Here is a 20,598-nt window from a genome sequence, read left to right on the forward strand (position 1 = left end):
CAAAATCTTGAACTCGAGCATGGGAAGCATTGACCAGGGTAGAGTAGAGGCGACGGTCATTGGCCGACCGTAGGGAGCGGGAGGAAGTATGAAGGGAGGGGAGGTTGGAGATGTACGGAGCAGTGGTATTAGAGATGGCCTTGTATGTGAGGGTGAAGAGTTTGAAGAGGATTTTGTCGGAGGGGAGCAAGATGGGAGCAAGTGAGGCCAATGAGGAGAACATTGCAGTAGTCAAGTCGTGAGATGACCAGTGAGTGGATGATAAGTTTAGTTGCACTCTGGGAGAGAAATGGCCTGATGCGAGCAATGTTGCGTAGCTGGAACTGACAGGATTGTGCCAGAGCTTGGATGTGGGGTGCAAGGAGAGGGAGGAGTCAAGAGTGACGCCCAAGCAGTGGAGTTGGGGAACGGGGGAGATGATGGTGTTGTCAACAGTGATAGAGATATTGGTAGGGGGTTTTGCTCTGGCTGGGGGAAAGATAATGAGTTCAGTTTTGTCCTTGTTGATCTTCAGAGAGCGCTCAGCCATCCAGGAGGAGAAGACGGAGAGGCAGCTGGAAACGTGAGAGAGGACAGAGGGGGACAAATCAGGAGAGGAGAGGTAGAGTTGTTTATCATCAGTATAGAGGTGGTATTGAAGGCCAAAGGAGTTAATGAGCGCACCTAGGGAAGAGGTGTACAGGGAGAACAGAAGGGGGCCTAGAACAGAACCCTGAGGAACCAACAGGAAGGGTGTAAGGTGGTATCGGAGGCAGACACAGAAAAGGAGCGGTTAGTGAGGTAAGAGGTAACCAGTCAAGGACAGTGCTAGAGAGGCCAACGTTTTGAAGTGTGCGGAGGAGGAGAGGATGATCCACGGTGTCAAAGACAGCAGAGAGTTCCAGAAGGATGCGCAGAGAGGAGTGGCCCCTGGATTTGGCTGAAAGCAGGTCATTGGTGACTTTCACCAGGGAAGTCTCAGTGGAGTGGAGTGGGCGAATGCCAGATTGTAGTGGATCAAGGATGGAGTTGTCAGAGAGGTAGCTTGTGAGACGGCTGTAGACCAGTCTTTCAAGTAGTTTGGAGGCGAATGGGAGAAGAGAGATGGGGCAGTAGCTAGTGGGTGATGAAGGGTCGAGGTTGTTTTTTTTTGAGAATAGGTGAGACCAGAGCATGTTTGAATGGTGAAGGAAAGATACCGGTAGAGAGCAATAGGTTAAAGAGGTGAGCAAGGTAGGAGCAGGCAATGGGGGAGAAGGAGCGAAGAAGACGGGAGGGGGTCCAGGGGGGCAGGTGGAGGGGGGGTATAAGATGAGGGAGTGGACTTCCTTGTCTGTAGTGAGACAGGAGCAGGACAGGGTGGGATAGATGGAGGGGAGGGATGATGGGGGCAGGGGGCAGCAAAGGGGTGACTGGAGGAGATGTCGTGTCCGATATCCTCAATTTTGGAAAAGGAGGCAAAGTCAGTGGCAGTGAGGGAGGAGGGGGGCGAAGGAGAGTGAACATTTTTGTAAGAATCGTGTTAGTTTGGTGTGCCAGGGTTGGGATTTGGAGCGGTAGAGAGGGACAGAGGAGAGGGGGGCCACAGAGTCGAGAGCAGCGGTTAGGGAAGAGTTATAGAAGGAAGCTGTGTGGTTGGAACAAGTCATAGTGGAAAGAGGAGAGAGGAAAGTCTCTAGGGAGGACAGGATAGCAGGGTCGAGAGACCCAAGATTGTGTCTGGTGATGGTGGGTCTGGGCGTGGAGAGGAGAAGGGAAGATGAGAGGGTGAAAGAAAGCAGATGGTGGTCAGAGAGAGGGAAGGAAGAGTTTGAGAAATAAGAAAGATCACATCGGTGGGTGAAGACAAGGTCAAGGGAGTGGCCGAGATTGTTAGTAGGGGTGGAGGTCCATTGAGAAAGTCCATAGGAGGTGCAAAAGGCAAGAAGATTAGTGGAAGCAGCATTAGTGATGTCAATAGGGATGTTAAAGTCACCAAGGATGATAGATGGGAGGTCGGAGCAAAGTTGTCAAAGAAAAGGTGAACAGCGGCCGGAGGGGGGGGGGGGGGGGCGGTAGATCACTGCCACAAGGAGGTCAATGGGGTAGAAGAGGCGGATAATATGGACCTCAAAGGTGGAGAAGGCGAGGGAGGGCTCGGGTGGGATGACACGAAAGGTGCAGTTTGGGGAGAGAAGGATGCCCATGCCTCCACCCTGGCGGTCATCAGGTCTGACCGAGTGGGTGAAGGAGAGGCCTCCGTAGGAGAGGGCAGCAGGGGAGGTGGTGTCGGAGGAGGAGAGCCAGGTTTCAGTTATGGCGAGAAGGTTAAAAGAGTGGGAGATGAAGTGGGCGTGGATAATTGGCAGCTTGTTGCAGAGTGATCTTCATTCCAGAGTGCACAGGAAAAAGGAAGGGAGGGGACAGGGGAGATAGGGATCAGGTTGGCTGGGTTCTAAATGCATGTGGGTGGTCTTCAAATTGGGGGGGTGGGGAGGGGGGTGACCTAGCAGTGAGGATTGGTATGGGACAGGATCGAGGAGCCATAATTCCAATATAGTAGTATTATTCAGAGGAGTAATATAGAGTGGAGTGGGTGTAATATAGAATGAACAATGAGAGGGGGTGTGTGGTAAAAGCAAAGACAGTGCAAACAGGAATTTTAGGGAAATAATGGAAGGAACGGAAAGGCTGAGATTGTTTCACAGTGGTTGTAGATAGTATAACTGAGGAGCAGAAAGGAATGTGGGAGAGCAGTAGGGCTCAGATGGGTGAAGCCTGGAAACAACCAGATAAATGTTTCCAATTGCCAAAGAAATTTACTGTTAACTATCCCCTACCTAAAGGGGTTATGACAAAAGGGGAGATCCCACCTAATACGGATGTATCTTTAGCTAGATTGTCAAAAAAGACTATCTTACCTTTACCCAATGTTACTACATTAAAGGATGCTTCAGACAGCAAGTTAGACACGGCACTTAAGTCCATCTTTGTGGCAGCTGGAGCATCACATAGACCAACGCTGGTAAGTGCTTGGGTCTGTAAGGCCGTGGTGGCTTGGGCTGGTCAGATAGTCAGTGCAGTGACAGAAGATGGTAACCAGGAGGAGATTTCTCGCTTAGCGGAGCATATTCGCGAATCGGCCTCTTATCTTTGCCAAGCTACAAAAGATGCTACTAGAATAGCATCTCGTATTTCAGCTTCAGCAGTGTTGGCAAGGCGTATTTTATGGCTCAGAGATTGGCAAGTGGATTCGGACTCTAAGAAGGCCGTAGAGGCCATTCCCTTTGTAGGAGATACTTTGTTTGGTCCAGAATTAGACAAATGGATGTTACGGCCTCTGGCTGGAAAATCAACTTTCTTGCTTATTTCATACCCTAGAACCACGCCGACGGTCAAATTAAGTTATTAAAGGACCGACCTTCACTTCATTCATAACTCAATCCTTTTGTGCTAGAGGTAGAGGCTTTGGAGGACAATCTCGCGGAAACAGGATGAGGACGTCCCCAGTCAGCAAACCGAAAAACAGGACTCAAAGCCCACGGAAAAATGCGTGGTATGACGGTCTCCCAGCTCATCTTAGGTCTCCCAAGGTGGGTGCCCGGTTGACAGGGTTTTGGGAAGCCTGGGCCGAGACCAATCCAGAGATCTGGGTCAACAATATTATATCCCAGGGTTACAAAATACAGTTTCTCTTACGTCCTAGAGGATGCTGGGGTCCACATTAGTACCATGGGATATAGACGGGTCCACCAGGAGCCGTTGGCACTTTAAAAGTTTGAGAGTGTGGGCTGGCTCCTCCCTCTATGCCCCTCATACCAGACTCAGTTTAGAAAATGTGCCCAGAGGAGCCAGTCACAGCTAGGGGAGCTCTACAAAGCTTCTTTAGAAAAAGTTTTTTGTTTAGAGTTTATTATTTTACAGGCAGCCTCCCTGCTTCGTGGGACTAAGGGGTGGGGAGTAGTGTCCGCCCTGCGGGGTCTGAACCACTATCTCCGCTGACCGGACACTGAGCTCCTGAGGGGATCGATCGTTCCCTGCCACGGGATCGCTCACCCCAGTGCATGCCGCCAACCCCTTACAGAGCCAGAAGATTGGTGGCAAGTGAGTCACCAACCCCCCTAGCAAGCGGCGGGCTCATGTGAAGATGGCGGCAACAGGGTATGGAGCGCAGTCCTAACTGCGTTCCGGGGCTCAGCGGTACATAGTGCGGCGCTGTGAGGGGCGCCCTGAGCCAGCGCCTACACTGGTCACACAGCCTGTCGGGGTCCCGAGATCTCTGCCAGCATAATTCCTCAGGCCAGTATAATCCTATGAAGAGCAGGAAGACAGCGCCCTTTTGGGAGCGGACCCAGCAGCGTACAGCTGCATTTTCCTGCCTGCACAACGCTGTCCGTGAAGAGCAAGTCCCTCCAGAACAACTCCAGCTATCTCTCACGGTACCAGGGGGTTGTAGAAGGTGTGTGTGTGTGTGTGTGGGGGGGGGGGGGGGGGGAGGCTGTCTACAGGCTGTGTAACCTATTAAGGTGCACAGTCCGCGCTGGTGGGGTGGTCTCCCTTTACCTAAAAAGCGCTGTGTGTGGGTTGGCTCCAATCTCTGTCTCTCTCTTGCCATTCTTGGGGTGAAACTCTGTCTGCTCTCCCCTGTGTGTGTGTGTGGAGTGTCTGTGGTCTCCATTAAGCTATGTCCAGGGACTCTGTGTCATATGCTGCAGAGTATATGTCCTCTCAGGATGATCCTATTCCATGTAATCAGGATTGCATTGTTTTAGCACAGATACCAGCAAGGGAGCCTGAGTGGTTATCCTCTATCAAATCTATGATTTCTCAGATTTCTACTAGGGTTGCACAGAATGAGTCGGCAACTCAGGCTTTACAGAACTCTATGGCAGTCTGGCCCAGTTCTGTTACCTCCGGGCCCCCCGCTGTATATTCCCATAAACGTACTCTTGCACAGATTATGCAAGATGACACGGATACCGATTCTGACACTGAGGACGGTGATGGGGATGTGTTGAGGGGGGCAGCATCTCTTGTAAAAGGGGTGCATTTGATGATAGAGGCCATTAGGGATGTGTTGAATATTACTTATACAACACCTGTGCAGGTTGAGGAGGCTTACTTCACTTAAAATAAGAAAGCCTCGCTAACCTTCCCTGCATCAAAAGAATGCTATTTTTGAAAAAGCTTGGGAAAACCCTGAGAAAAATTCCAGATCCCTAAAAGGGTCCTGGTGGCATTTCCTTTCCCTGTGGAGGATAGAAAAAAATGAGAAAACCCACCCATTGTTGACGCGTCTGTATCCAGACTCTCAAAAAAGGTGGTTTTACCTGTTCCAGGATCCACTGCCTTGAAAGAGCCGGCTGATCGTAAAATTGATAATACGCTCAAATCCATGTACACGGCTTCAGGGGCTTTACTACGTCCCACTATTGCCAGTGCTTGGATTGCCAAAGCTATAGTAAAGTGGTCAGGCACATTACTTGAGGAGTTGGATACTATGGATAAATCTGATGTTGAATTTGCGTAACATTCAGGATTCGGCAGGATTTCTGGTAGAATCCATGAAAGACCTTGGTTCCATGGCTGCAGGAACTTCTTCCATGTCTGTCTCAGCTCGTCGAGGACTGTGGCAGCGACAGTGGTCTGCCGACGTGGAATCCAGGAGAAGTGAGGAGATCCTACCTTATACAGGTCAGGCTCTCTTTGGGGAAGCGTTGGATGAGTGGATCTCCAAGGCTACAGCGGGTAAGTCACCCTTTCTTCCCTCAGCTGCACCTGCTACGAAGAAACCCTTTTCTTCAACTGCATCACAGCCCTTTCGGGCTGCCAAGCCACGGAAGGCCAGACCGTCCAACACCTTCTTTAGGGTAGGTCGGCCCAAATCCAAGAAACCTGCTGCTGCGGGTTCCCAGGAATAGAAACTTGCTTCAGGTACGCCGAAGTCCTCCGCATGACGGTGGACAGCACGCCCTGGAGGTGGGGCAGGTGGGAGCGAGACTCAGGCATTTCTGTCACGTCTGGGTGTCGTCCGGCCTGGACCCCTGGGTGCAAGATATCATGTCCCAGGAGTACAGGCTGGAATTTCAAGATCTCCTTCCTCTCCGATTCGTCAAATCAGGCTTGCCAGCTTTGCTGGCAGACAGGGCTGTCCTGCAGGCTGCCGTCCAGAAGTTGCTGGAGGCACACGTTATTGTACCGGGTGTAGTATGGTATGCCGGCGGTCGGGCTCCAGCATACCGACAGTGTGGCGAGCGCAAATGAGCCCCTTGCGGGCGCAACACGCTATTTTATTCTCCCTCCCGGGGGGTCGTGGACCCCCATGAGGGAGAATAAGTGTGGGTATGCCTGCTGTCGGAATCCCGGTACCGGTATACAGTGCGCCGGGATCCCGACAGCCGGCATTCTGAAGAACACCCATTGTTCCTCCTCATGTGCAAAACAAAGGTTATTATTCGAACCTTTTCCTGGTACCGAAACCGGATGGTTCGGTCAGGCCCATTCTGAACTTAAAATCGCTAAATCCCTTTCTGAAGGCGTTCAAATTCAAAATGGAGTCTCTAAGGGCGGTGATATCAGGTCTGGAAGAGGGGGAATTCCTGGTATCCCTGGATATCAAGGATGCGTACCTCCACATTCCGATTTGGCCGCCGCATCAGCCTTATCTCCGATTCGCACTGTTGGAATATCACTATCAGTTCCAGGCTCGGCCATTTGGCCTCTCCACAGCACCGCGGGTATTCACCAAGGTGATGGCGGAAATTATGGTTCTCCTCCGCAGTCGAGGGACCCGCAAGCAGTGGCGGTGGATGCCTAGTGACTCCGTGGGTGTTCCAGTCGGTGTACGTGTTTCCTCCACTTCCACTCATTCCAAGAGTTCTCAAACTCATAAGGAGAACAACAGTTCAGGCAATCCTCATTGCTCCGGACTGGCCAAGAAGGGCTTGGTACGCGGATCTTCTGGATCTACTGCTAGAAGAGCTGAGACCTCTTCCTCTTCGGGAAGACCTGCTGCAGCAGGGGCCGTTCGCCTATCAAGACTTACCACGGCTACGTTTGACGGCATGGAGGTTGACTGCCAGATATTAGCTCAGAAGGGCATTCCGAACAAGGTTATTCCTACCCTGATATAGGCTAGGAAAGGAGTAACGTCTAAACATTACCATCGTATTTGGAGAAAATATGTATTTTGGTGTGAAGCCAAGAAGTTTCCTGCGGCGGAGTTTCAACTGGGACGTTTTCTCCTCTTTCTGCAAACAGGTGTGGATATGGGCCTGAGGTTAGGATCCATAAAGGTACAAATTTCTTCCTATCCATTTTCTTCCAGAAACAGTTGGCTTCCCTCCCTGAGGTTCAGAGTTTTTTGAAGGGAGTTCTGCACATCCAACCTCCCTTTGTACCGCCTATGGCACCTTGGGATCTTAACGTGGTGTTGCAGTTCCTCCAGTCGGACTGGTTTGAGTCTATACAGGAGGTTGAGGTCAAGTTTCTCACGTGGAAGGCTGTCACTTTGTTGGCCTTAGCTTTTGCTAGACGTGTGTCGGAGTTGGGGGCTTTGTCATGTAAAAGCCCATACTTGATCTTCCATGAAGACAGAGCAGAGCTTCGAACACATCAGCAGTTTCTTCCGAAGGTTGTGTTGGCATTTCATATCAACCAACCAACCTATTGTGGTGCCAGTTGTGACTGACTCCTCAATTTCATCAAAGTCCTTAGATGTTGTAAGGGCTCTAAAAATCTATGTGAGGAGGACTGCTCGTCACAGAAATTCGGACTCGCTGTTTGTCCTGTATGATCCCAAGAAAATGGGGTGTCCTGCTTCTAAGCAGACGATCTCTCTCTTGATCAGGTTCACTATCCAGCATTCGTATTCTACGGCAGGATTGCCGTGTCCTGCGTCTGTTAAGGCCCACTCTACTCGTAAGGTGGGAGTCTTCCTGGGCGGCTGCCCGGGGTGTCTCGACGTTACAACTTTGCTGAGCAGCAACTTTGCCTGTATTGTCTGTAAATCTGTATTGATTCAATCATAGCAGGGTTGGAACAAGAGGAATTCATTGTGTCTATGGACATAAAGGACGCGTTCCTCCACGTTCCAATTTGGACGCCACATCAAGCGTATCAGGTTTGCTGTGGAGAAGGACCACTATCAATTCAGTGCGCTACTGTTCGGTCTGTCCTAGGCTCCAAGGATCTTCACAAAGATCATGGCGGTCATGGAAGCAAAATTATGATCTATGGGGGTAACAATAATACCGTACCTGGATGATCTTTTTATCAAGGCCCCGTCTCCGGAGATTTTGATCAGGGATGCAAGATTGACTTATCGGGTCCTAACTCGACACGGCTGGATGGTCAGCTTCAAGACATCCAACTTACTTCCATACCAAAGACTTCAGTTCTTGGGTCTGGTTTTGGACACGACTCAACTAAAGGTCTTTCTACCAGAGGACAAGTTTCAAGACATCAGGCACATGGTTCAACAGGTCTTGCAAAATCAGAGGATGTCACTACACCTTTGCATACTGCTTCTGGGGAAGATGGTAGCATATTTCAAAGTGATTCAGTACGGCAGACTTCACTCAAGAACGTTTCAGATGGACCTGATCTCACAAGGGGCAGGCATGCATCTATTTCTTCACAGGAAGTTTCGCCTGCCATCTCAAACCAGAATTTCGTTGATTTGGTGGTCGATCCACAGAAACCTAGCCATGGGGAAGCGTTTCAGAATCTGGGATTGGATCATCTTGACGACAGATGCAAGTCTCAGAGGCTGGGGCGCAGTACTGGACAAACACCAGTTTCAGGGGTGATGGTCCCAGTACGAGAGTAGTCTCCCAATAAATGTGCTGTAACTTCGAGCTACCTACAATGCGCTTCTTCAAGCGGAGAGTCTAGTACGAAATCAGCACGTGAGGATACAATCCGACAATGTCACAGCGGCAGCTTATATAAACCATCAGGGAGGAACGTAGAGTAGGATGGCCTTGAAGGAAGCTACAAAGATTCTGTATTGGGCGAAAAAGCGCAACATAATTCTGCCGGCAGTCTTCATTCCGGAAGTAGACAACTGGGAGGCGGATTATCTCAGCCGCCAAGACATGCACCCATGAGAGTGGAGTCTACACCCCCAAGTCTTGAACGCAGTAGTAAGAAGGTGGGGGTTACCACAAGTGGATCTAATGGCATCCTGACACAATCGTCATCTTCCGAGATATGTGACCAGGACACGAGACCCAGCGGCAGAGGCAGTGGATGTGCTATCGATTCACTGGTCTTACGATCTCGTATACATATTTCCACCATTTCCACTCCTACCACGAGTATTAAAGAAGGTAAAACAGGAAAGAGCTTGGGTAATCCTGATAGCACCGGACTGGCCTCGCAGAAGTTGGTACTCTGATCTGAGGGGTCTCCTAGCAAGGTGCCTTGGAGGTTGTCGCAGAGGGAAGATCTGTTGTCACAGGGTCCATTCCTGCACCCAGATCTGAACTGCCTACGTTTAATGGCGTGGCTTTTGAGGCCAAGATACTAAGGGAAAAGGGTATTCCCAGTTCAGCTACAATGCTAGCAGCAAGAAAGGGGCTCATTTGTGCTCTCTCCACTGCCAGCGGTCGGGATCCCGCCGGTATGCTTGGTCAGCTATTGTCCGATCCAAAATGCCAAAATTGCATCGACATTGTACTTCTTGTAATGGTGTTTGAGCTACTTGTTGCTATAAAAAAAAAAAAAAAAATGACACATATTTGGAAAATATTTTGTATAACACCTTATAGCAGCACATTAACAGAATTACATACAAAACACTGTTTTCTATTCCTGTGAAGTAATGCAGGACTCTTTACCACCACTGTACATTCAATTCTAAATGTCACTTGAAAGATAACTAGACTAACTGCCCTGTGATATTTCCTTTGTCCTCCCAGTCTACAATTAAGCTTCAGTGATACAACTGTGGCATACATTGTCCAACAGCTTGTGGGTCATAAGAATCAAAAGATGATTTATGAGGCTCTCTCCTGGTCATTTAGCTGCAGCCGTCATGTATTCATGATGGTAATATCAGCATGATTAAATAGTGTCCCATCCGATCCTGAGCCGTATGCATACGCTGCCAGGTAGCTCAGAGGTCTGGCAGCAGCCATGTCCTTTCTTGCTTATTTTTCAATTTAAGTTGAACCATTATAGTAAGTTAGTATTACCAGTATCCCATGACAAATTTCCTGTAAACCAGGATAAATAAGTAAGTGGAAGAACTGCAGATAATTGAGACGTACCAAAGTACCCTTTTAGGAAGTTACTATAAATGTGTGGGATGCATTTGGTTTTACCTCTTATATCTCTACTTAGGTAACAATGACGATTGTTCTTGGATTCGAAGGCAGTGCCAACAAAATAGGTGTGGGGATCATTCAGGATGGAAAAGTCCTAAGCAATCCACGAAGGACCTACATAACTCCGCCAGGGCAGGGTGAGACTGAACCATTAGTGAATTATATCTGTGGATATGGCTATTACATACTAGGGTAGATTAAAAAAAATATGCATTTACAGTGAAAAACTAATTAGCTAGCCTCCTCATCTACCCTACAGATCTTTACTTTGTCTATCTTTTTTCAACACATTGAAAGCTAGTTTATTCTACCTGTATGTTAATGTAACGGAATGATGCTCCCTATATCTACCATGCTGCAGGTTTCATGCCCAGTGATACCGCTCGTCACCACCGCTCCTGTATATTGGATGTGCTGCACGAGGCTCTAGAGCAGGCTCAGTTACAGCCAAAGGACATAGACTGCGTGGCTTATACAAAAGGTAAAATGAGACATTTCACTGGGTGCATAAAGCATTAAAAGTTGAGTGTCTTTGTTCCTGAAGGGACTGACCAGCGAGAAAGACATACAGTATGATGTCACCAAACCCACTATAAGTGTAAGGAGGAATGAGTGTACTCGCTGTGCTCCTGTCAGATTGTGGAATAGTATGTGGTGATAGTTGCGTACAGCATAGCATCAGGTCTAATACAGTGCTGGCATAAGCACAACTTTCACAGGCAATATTAAATAAAGTATTTGGAATGGAAAGATGCATGATGGAATGCATCAGTATAAGTGTATGGTACCAGTTACCAGCCCGTCAAAATGATGGAATAAACATAACAGTAATGTCAGCCCCAGCAGCTGTGCGCGGCCAAAGGGAGCAACACGTGCATTGCTCCGTTGGCCGCTGGTGCGCAAAACACTTGAATTCCCTTTCACCCCCATAGAGGTGAGGAGCAGCGATAGCCTTTTATTATATAGGCTGTATGGTAATACACTAGCACAGATCTGCCGCCCTGTGCCAGTTTCCACTCCCACCCCCTCTAAGGGCAGGTAACCTATTTGGAAAGAGATCTGAGTGACAGGAGGGAGAATTCTATGTAGAACCTTCAAACCATTAGACCCAGTCTGGTTCAATACATACTGTATAGCAGTGAGATTTAATGTGTAAACCTGAAGCTATAAACAAATGTTAGTAACTGAGCACAATATTGCTTATTAAAGTAATATCTTAAATCATTTTAAAAAAAAATGACAAATTCATACACATGCTAACTACGTACATGCACAGGCAGGGGTTAAAGTGAGCCGGAACTCGGGCGGAACTGCGTTCCATCAGTTCCACTTAGAGGCTCTGTCAGTGTGCGCTGTGGGAGATGATGTCTCTCATGATGTCTCTCTCATATTGCTGAGGAGCAGACGCCAGAAGGATTGCTGCGGTCGGACGCGGGAGCGGGGCTTGGTAAGTATGGTGTTTTTTGTTTTTAACATGTGTGAGTGTATTAGCGGCACGTCTACTGGGGTCAAACTACAAGGGGGCAAGCTACTGGGAGCAAACTACAAGGGGGGCAAGATACTGGGGGCAAACTACAAGGGGGCAAGCTACTGGGGGCAAACTACAAGGGAGCAAGCTACTGGGGGCAAACTACAAGGCGGCAAGCTACTGGGGGCAAACTACAAGGGAGCAAGATACTGGGGGCAAGCTACAAGGGGGCAAGCTACAAGGGGGCAAGATACTGGGGGCAAGCTACAAGGGGGCAAGATACTGGGGGCAGACTACAAGGGGGCAAGATACTGGGAGCAAACTACAAGGGGGCAAGATACTGGGGGCAAACTACAAGGGAGCTAACTACTGGGGGCATAACTACAGGGGCGCATTACTACTGGGGGCATAACTACAGGGGCGCATTACTACTGGGGGCATAACTACAGGGGTGCATTACTACAGGGGTGCATTACTACAGGGGTGCATTACTACTGGGGGCATTACTACTGGGGGGCTAAACTACAAGGGGCAGACTACAGGGGGGTATCATTACTGGGGGGCAAACTACAAGGAGGCATAACTACAGGGGCTAAACTACTGGGGGCATTACTACTTGGGGCTAAACTACTGGGGGCATAACTACAGGGGGCTAAACTACTGGGGGCCTTACCACTGGGAGGGTAAACTAAAGTGGGAGTAAACTACTGGGGTCATAACTGCAGGGGCATTACCACTGGGAGCTAATCTACTGGGGCTAAACTACAGGGGGCATTACTACAGGCGCCATTACTACTGGGGGCAATTCTACACAGGGGCATTACTAATGGGGGCACTACTAATGAGGGCATTGTAAAGGGGGTACTTCATAAGGGGCGTCACTCCTGGGGACATAAGAGGCACTACTACTAGGGGCCATTGCATAAGGGGCACCACTACTATGGGCTCTATATAAGGGGCACTACCAGTACAGTGGACATTGCATAAGGAGCACTACTACTGTGGGCATTGTAAAAGTGGCGCTACTGCTGTGGGCATTGTGTATTACGGGGTGCTGCTACTGTGGGCATTATGTTTCTCTATCGTCCTAGTGGATGCTGGGGTTCCTGAAAGGACCATGGGGAATAGCGGCTCCGCAGGAGACAGGGCACAAAAAGTAAAGCTTTCCGATCAGGTGGTGTGCACTGGCTCCTCCCCCTATGACCCTCCTCCAAGCCTCAGTTAGATTTTTGTGCCCGGCCGAGAAGGGTGCAATCTAGGTGGCTCTCCTAAAGAGCTGCTTAGAGAAAGTTTAGCTTAGGTTTTTTATTTTACAGTGAGTCCTGCTGGCAACAGGATCACTGCAACGAGGGACTTAGGGGAGAAGAAGTGAACTCACCTGCGTGCAGGATGGATTGGCTTCTTGGCTACTGGACATCAGCTCCAGAGGGACGATCACAGGTACAGCCTGGATGGTCACCGGAGCCTCGCCGCCGGCCCCCTTGCAGATGCTGAAACATGAAGAGGTCCAGAATCGGCGGCAGAAGACTCCTCAGTCTTCTAAAGGTAGCGCACAGCACTGCAGCTGTGCGCCATTTTCCTCTCAGCACACTTCACACGGCAGTCACTGAGGGTGCAGGGCGCTGGGAGGGGAGCGCCCTGGGAGGCAAATGAAAACCTATTTGGCTAAAAAATACCTCACATATAGCCTCCGGGGGCTATATGGAGATATTTAACCCCTGCCAGAATACACTAAAGAGCGGGAGACGAGCCAGCCGAAAAAGGGGCGGGGCCTATCTCCTCAGCACACAGCGCCATTTTCCTTACACAGCTCCGCTGGTCAGGACGGCTCCCAGGTCTCTCCCCTGCACTGCACTACAGAAACAGGGTAAAACAAGAGAGGGGGGGCAAAATAGTGGCAAAAATTATATTATAAAAGCAGCTATACAGGGAGCACTTATTATAAGGCTATCCCTGTCATATATAGCGCTTTTGGTGTGTGCTGGCAAACTCTCCCTCTGTCTCCCCAAAGGGCTAGTGGGGTCCTGTCTTCGTTAAGAGCATTCCCTGTGTGTCTGCTGTGTGTCGGTACGTGTGTGTCGACATGTATGAGGACGATATTGGTGTGGAGGCGGAGCAATTGCCAAATATGGGGATGTCACCTCCTAGGGGGTCGACACCAGAATGGATGCCTTTATTTATGGAATTACGGGATAGTGTCAACACGCTAAAGCAGTCGTTTGACGACATGAGACGGCCGGACAATCAGTTAGTGCCTGTCCAGGCGCCTCAAACACCGTCAGGGGCTATAAAACGCCCTTTGCCTCAGTCGGTCGACACAGACCCAGACACAGGCACTGATTCCAGTGGCGACGGTGACGAATCAACCGTATTTTCCAGTAGGGCCACACGTTATATGATTTTGGCAATGAAGGAGGCGTTACATTTAGCTGATACTACAGGTACCACTAAACAGGGTATTATGTGGGGTGTGAAAAAACTACCTATAGTTTTTCCTGAATCAGAAGAACTAAATGATGTATGTGATGAAGCGTGGGTTGCCCCCGATAAAAAGATGCTAATTTCAAAGAAGTTATTGGCTTTATACCCTTTCCCGCCAGAGGTTAGGGCGCGCTGGGAAACACCTCCTAGGGTGGACTAGGCGCTCACACGCTTATCTAAACAAGTGGCGTTACCCTCTCCTGAGACGGCCGCACTTAAAGATCCAGCAGATAGGAGGATGGAAAATATCCAAAAAAGTATATACACACATACAGGTGTTATACTACGACCAGCTATAGCGACAGCCTGGATGTGCAGTGCTGGAGTAGCTTGGTCAGAGTCCCTGATTGAAAATATTGATACCCTGGATAGGGACAATGTTTACTGTCTTTAGAGCAAATAAAGGATGCATTTCTTTATATGCGTGATGCACAGAGGGATATCTGCACACTGGCATCACGGGTAAGTGCTATGTCCATTTCGGCCAGAAGAAGTTTATGGACGCGACAGTGGTCAGGCGATGCGGACTCAAAACGGCATATGGAAGTTTTGCCGTATAAAGGGGAGGAGTTATTTGGAGTCGGTCTATCAGATTTGGTGGCCACGGCTACAGCCGGGAAATCCACCTTTTTACCTCAAGCTACTCCCCAACAGAAAAAGACACCGACTTTTCAACCGCAGCCCTTTCGTTCCTTTAAAAACAAGAGAGCAAAGGGATATTCATATCTGCCACGAGGCAGAGGAAGGGGGAAGAGACACCAACAGGCAGCTCCTTCCCAGGAACAGAAGCCCTCCCCCGCTTCTACAAAAGCCTCAGCATGACGCTGGGGCTTCTCAAGCGGACTCGGGGGCGGTGGGCGGTCGTCTCAAGAATTTCAGCGCGCAGTGGGCTCACTCGCAGGTAGATCCCTGGATCCTGCAGATAATATCTCAGGGGTACAGGTTGGAACTAGAGACAGATCCGCCTCGCCGTTTCCTGAAGTCTGCTTTACCAACGTCCCCCTCCGAAAGGGAGACGGTTTTGGAAGCCATTCACAAGCTGTACTCTCAGCAGGTGATAGTCAAGGTACCTCTTCTACAACAGGGAAAGGGGTATTATTCCACTCTATTTGTGGTACCGAAGCCGGACGGCTCGGTAAGACCTATTCTAAATCTGAAGTCCTTGAACCTGTACATAAAGAAGTTCAAGTTCAAAATGGAGTCACTCAGAGCAGTGATAGCGAACCTGGAAGAAGGGGACTTTATGGTGTCCTTGGACATCAAGGATGCGTACCTCCACGTTCCAATTTACCCCTCACACCAGGGGTACCTCAGGTTCGTTGTACAAAACTGTCACTATCAGTTTCAGACGCTGCCGTTCGGATTGTCCACGGCACCTCGGGTCTTTACAAAGGTAATGGCCGAGATGATGATTCTTCTTCGAAGAAAAGGCGTATTAATTATCCCATACTTGGACGATCTCCTAATAAGGGCAAGGTCCAGAGAACAGCTAGAGATGGGATTAGCACTGTCTCAAGAAGTGCTAAAACAGCACGGCTGGATTCTGAATATTCCAAAATCCCAGTTAATGCCGACAACTCGTCTGCTGTTCCTAGGGATGATTCTGGACACGGTTCAGAAAAAGGTTTTTCTCCCGGAGGAAAAAGCCAAGGAGTTATCCGAGCTTGTCAGGAACCTCCTAAAACCAGGAAAGGTGTCTGTACATCAATGCACAAGAGTCCTGGGAAAAATGGTTGTTTCTTACGAAGCAATTCCATTCGGCAGATTCCATGCACAAATTTTTCAGAGGGATCTGTTGGACAAATGGTCAGGGTCGCATCTTCAGATGCACCAGCGGATAACCCTGTCTCCAAGGACAAGGGTATCTCTTCTGTGGTGGTTGCAGAGTGCTCATCTATTGGAGGGCCGCAGATTCGGCATACAGGATTGGATCCTGGTGACCACGGACGCCAGCCTGAGAGGCTGGGGAGCAGTCACACAAGGAAGAAACTTCCAGGGAGTGTGGACGAGCCTGGAAACGTATCTTCACATAAACATTCTGGAACTAAGAGCAATCTACAATGCTCTAAGCCAGGCAGAACCTCTGCTTCAAGGAAAACCGGTGTTGATCCAGTCGGACAACATCACGGCAGTCGCCCATGTAAACAGACAGGGCGGCACAAGAAGCAGGAGTGCAATGGCAGAAGTTGCAAGGATTCTTCGCTGGGCAGAGAATCATGTGATAGCACTGTCAGCAGTGTTCATCCCGGGAGTGGACAACTGGGAAGCAGACTTCCTCAGCAGACACGACCTTCACCCGGGAGAGTGGGGACTTCATCCAGAAGTCTTCCACATGCTGGTAACCCGTTGGGAAAGACCAATGGTGGACATGATGGCGTCTCGCCTCAACAAAAAACTGGACAGGTATTGCGCCAGGTCAAGAGATCCGCAGGCAATAGCTGTGGACGCGCTGGTAACGCCTTGGGTGTACCAGTCGGTGTATGTGTTTCCTCCTCTGCCTCTCATACCAAAAGTATTGAGAATTATACGGCAAAGAGGCGTAAGAACGATACTAGTGGTTCCGGATTGGCCAAGAAGGACTTGGTACCCGGAACTTCAAGAGATGATCACGGAAGATCCGTGGCCTCTACCTCTAAGGAGGGACTTGCTTCAGCAGGGTCCCTGTCTGTTTCAAGACTTACCGCGGCTGCGTTTGACGGCATGGCGGTTGAACGCCGGATCCTAAAGGAAAAAGGCATGCCGGAAGAAGTCATTCCTACTTTGATTAAAGCAAGGAAGGAAGTAACCGTGCAACACTATCACCGCATTTGGCGAAGATATGTTGCGTGGTGCGAGGATCGGAGTGCTCCGACGGAGGAATTTCAACTGGGTCGATTCCTACATTTCCTGCAATCAGGATTGTCTATGGGTCTCAAATTGGGATCTATTAAGGTTCAAATTTCGGCCCTGTCGATTTTCTTTCAAAAAGAATTGGCTTCAGTTCCTGAAGTCCAGACTTTTGTTAAGGGAGTGCTGCATATACAGCCTCCTGTGGTGCCTCCAGTGGCACCGTGGGATCTCAATGTGGTTTTGGAATTTCTAAAATCTCATTGGTTTGAACCACTAAAAAAGGTGGATTTAAAATATCTCACATGGAAAGTGACCATGTTACTAGCCCTGGCTTCGGCCAGGAGAGTGTCAGAACTGGCAGCTTTATCTTACAAAAGCCCATATCTGATTTTCCATTCGGACAGGGCAGAACTGCGGACTCGTCCGCATTTTCTCCCTAAGGTGGTGTCAGCATTTCATCTGAACCAGCCTATTGTAGTGCCTGCGGCTACAAGTGACTTGGAGGACTCCAAGTTACTGGACGTTGTCAGAGCATTAAAAATATATATTGCAAGGACAGCTGGAGTCAGAAAATCTGACTCGTTGTTTATATTGTATGCACCCAACAAGATGGGTGCTCCTGCGTCTAAGCAGACGATTGCTCGTTGGATCTGTAGCACAATCCAACTTGCACATTCTGTGGCAGGCCTGCCACAGCCTAAATCTGTTAAGGCCCACTCCACAAGGAAGGTGGGCTCATCTTGGGCGGCTGCCCGAGGGGTCTCGGCATTACAACTTTGCCGAGCAGCTACGTGGTCAGGGGAGAACACGTTTGTAAAATTTTACAAATTTGATACTCTGGCTAAGGAGGACCTGGAGTTCTCTCATTCGGTGCTGCAGAGTCATCCGCACTCTCCCGCCCGTTTGGGAGCTTTGGTATAATCCCCATGGTCCTTTCAGGAACCCCAGCATCCACTAGGACGATAGAGAAAATAAGAATTTACTTACCGATAATTCTATTTCTCGGAGTCCGTAGTGGATGCTGGGCGCCCATCCCAAGTGCGGATTATCTGCAATAATTGTACATAGTTATTGTTAACTAATTCGGGTTATTGTTTAGGAAGCCATCTTTCAGAGGCTCCTCTGTTATCATACTGTTAACTGGGTTTTGATCACAAGTTGTACGGTGTGATTGGTGTGGCTGGTATGAGTCTTACCCGGGATTCAAAATTCCTCCCTTATTGTGTACGCTCGTCCGGGCACAGTACCTAACTGAGGCTTGGAGGAGGGTCATAGGGGGAGGAGCCAGTGCACACCACCTGATCGGAAAGCTTTACTTTTTGTGCCCTGTCTCCTGCGGAGCCGCTATTCCCCATGGTCCTTTCAGGAACCCCAGCATCCACTACGGACTCCGAGAAATAGAATTATCGGTAAGTAAATTCTTATTTTATTAGGGGTGCTACTACTGTGGGCAGTATTACTATTGTGTGACCACACCCCTTTCTCTGACGTCCTAGTGGATGCTGGGTACTCCGTAAGGACCATGGGGAATAGACGGGCTCCGCAGGAGACTGGGCACTCTTTAAAGAAAGATTAGGTACTATATCTGGTGTGCACTGGCTCCTCCCTCTATGCCCCTCCTCCAGACCTCAGTTAGAATCTGTGCCCGGCTCGAGCTGGTTGCACACTAGGGGCTCTCCTGAGCTTCTAGTAAAGAAAGTATTTATTAGGTTTTTTATTTTCAGTGAGATCTGCTGGCAACAGACTCACTGCTACGAGGGACTTAGGGGAGAGAAGCGAACCTATCTGCTTGCAGCTAGCTTGGGCTTCTAGGCTACTGGACACCATTAGCTCCAGAGGGATCGAACACAGGCCCAGCCTCGGTCGTCCGGTCCCGGAGGCGCGCCGCCGTCCCCCTTGCAGAGCCAGAAGCAAGAAGAACGTCCTGGAAATCGGCGGCTGAAAACTCCGGTCTTCATTAAGGTAGCGCACAGCACTGCAGCTGTGCGCCATTGCTCCCTATGCACACCACATACTCCGGTCACTGATGCGTGCAGGGCACTGGGGGGGGGGGGGGGCGCCCTGGGCTGCAATTAGAGTACCTTACATGGCGAACAGCACATAATATAGTCTAATAAACTATATATGTGCAAAAATCCCCCGCCATAATATAAATATAAAGAGCGGGAGAAGTCCGCCGTGAAGGGGGCGGGGCTATCTCCCTCAGCACACTGGCGCCATTTTCTCTTCACAGCTCCGCTGGAAGACAGCTCCCCAGGCTCTCCCCTGCAGTTTCCAGGCTCAAAGGGTAAAAAAGAGAGGGGGGGCACTAAATTTAGGCGCCAAAACTGTATTATTATAGCTGCTATAGGGAAGATCACTTTGTGTTAGTGTAAATCCCTGATTATATAGCGCTGTGGTGTGTGCTGGCATACTCTCTCTCTGTCTCCCCAAAGGACTTTGTGGGGTCCTGTCCTCAGTCAGAGCATTCCCTGTGTGTGTGCGGTGTGTCGGTACGGCTGTGTCGACATGTTTGATGAGGAGGCTTATGTGGAGGCGGAGCAGGTGCCGATAAATGTGATGTCACCCCCTGCGGGGTCGACACCAGAGTGGATGGATATGTGGAAGGTTTTACACGACAGTGTCAACTACTTGCATAAAAGGTTCGATGACATAACAGCTGTGGGACAGCCGGCTTCTCAGCCAGGGCCTGCCCAGGCGTCTCAAAGGCCATCAGGGGCTCAAAAACGCCCGCTACCTCAGATGGCAGACACAGATGTCGACACAGAGTCTGACTCCAGTGTCGACGAGGACGAGACTAATGTGCATTCCACTAGGGCCATCCGTTGCATGATTACGGCAATGAAAAATGTGTTGCACATTTCTGACATTAACCCAGGTACCACTAAAAAGGGTATTATGTTTGGGGAGAAAAAGCAACCAGTGGTTTTTCCCCTATCAGATGAGTTGAATGAAGTGTGTGAAGAAGTGTGGGCTTCCCCCGATAAGAAACTAGTGATTTCTAAAGAAAGCAGGAGGCTATCCTGAAGTCTGTATATACACACTCAGGTACTATACTGAGACCTGCTATTGCTTCAGCTTGGATGTGTAGTGCTGCAGCAGCTTGGTCCGATACCCTGTCAGAAAATATTGATACCCTCGACAGGGATACGATTTTGCTAACCATAGAGCATATTAAAGACGTAGTCTTATATATGAGAGATGCACAGAGGGATATTTGCCGGCTGGCATCTAGAATTAATGCAATGTCCATTTCTGCCAGGAGAGTATTATGGACTCGGCAGTGGACAGGTGATGCGGATTCTAAAAGGCACATGGAGGTTTTGCCTTACAAGGGTGAGGAATTGTTTGGGGATGGTCTCTTGGACCTCGTTTCCACAGCAACAGCTGGGAAGTCGACATTTTTACCTCCGGTTCCCTCACAGCCTAAGAAAGCACCGTATTATCAAGTACAGTCCTTTCGGCCCCAGAAAGGCAAGCGGGTTAAAGGCGCGTCCTTTCTGCCCAGAGGCAGGGGTAGAGGGAAAAAGC

General features: G+C 49.4%; 1 protein-coding gene across 3 annotated transcripts in view; it reads left to right on the top strand.

Moving 5' to 3' along the window:
• Window positions 1–20,598, top strand: part of OSGEP (O-sialoglycoprotein endopeptidase) — a 91,945-nt gene that overhangs the window by 12,636 nt on the left and 58,711 nt on the right. For 2 of the 3 annotated variants that reach the window (XM_063913464.1, XM_063913463.1), the window contains exons 2-3: window positions 10,306–10,426; window positions 10,651–10,770. In XM_063913464.1, coding sequence (XP_063769534.1) covers window positions 10,312–10,426; window positions 10,651–10,770 — 235 coding nt within the window. In that variant the 5' untranslated portion in view covers window positions 10,306–10,311. Of the gene's footprint in view, window positions 1–514; window positions 602–10,305; window positions 10,427–10,650; window positions 10,771–20,598 lie in introns of those variants that run through there. The other variant, XM_063913465.1, reaches the window with a different exon arrangement.

This window comes from Pseudophryne corroboree, chromosome 1, assembly GCF_028390025.1.
Source record: "Pseudophryne corroboree isolate aPseCor3 chromosome 1, aPseCor3.hap2, whole genome shotgun sequence".
NCBI lineage: Eukaryota > Metazoa > Chordata > Amphibia > Anura > Myobatrachidae > Pseudophryne > Pseudophryne corroboree.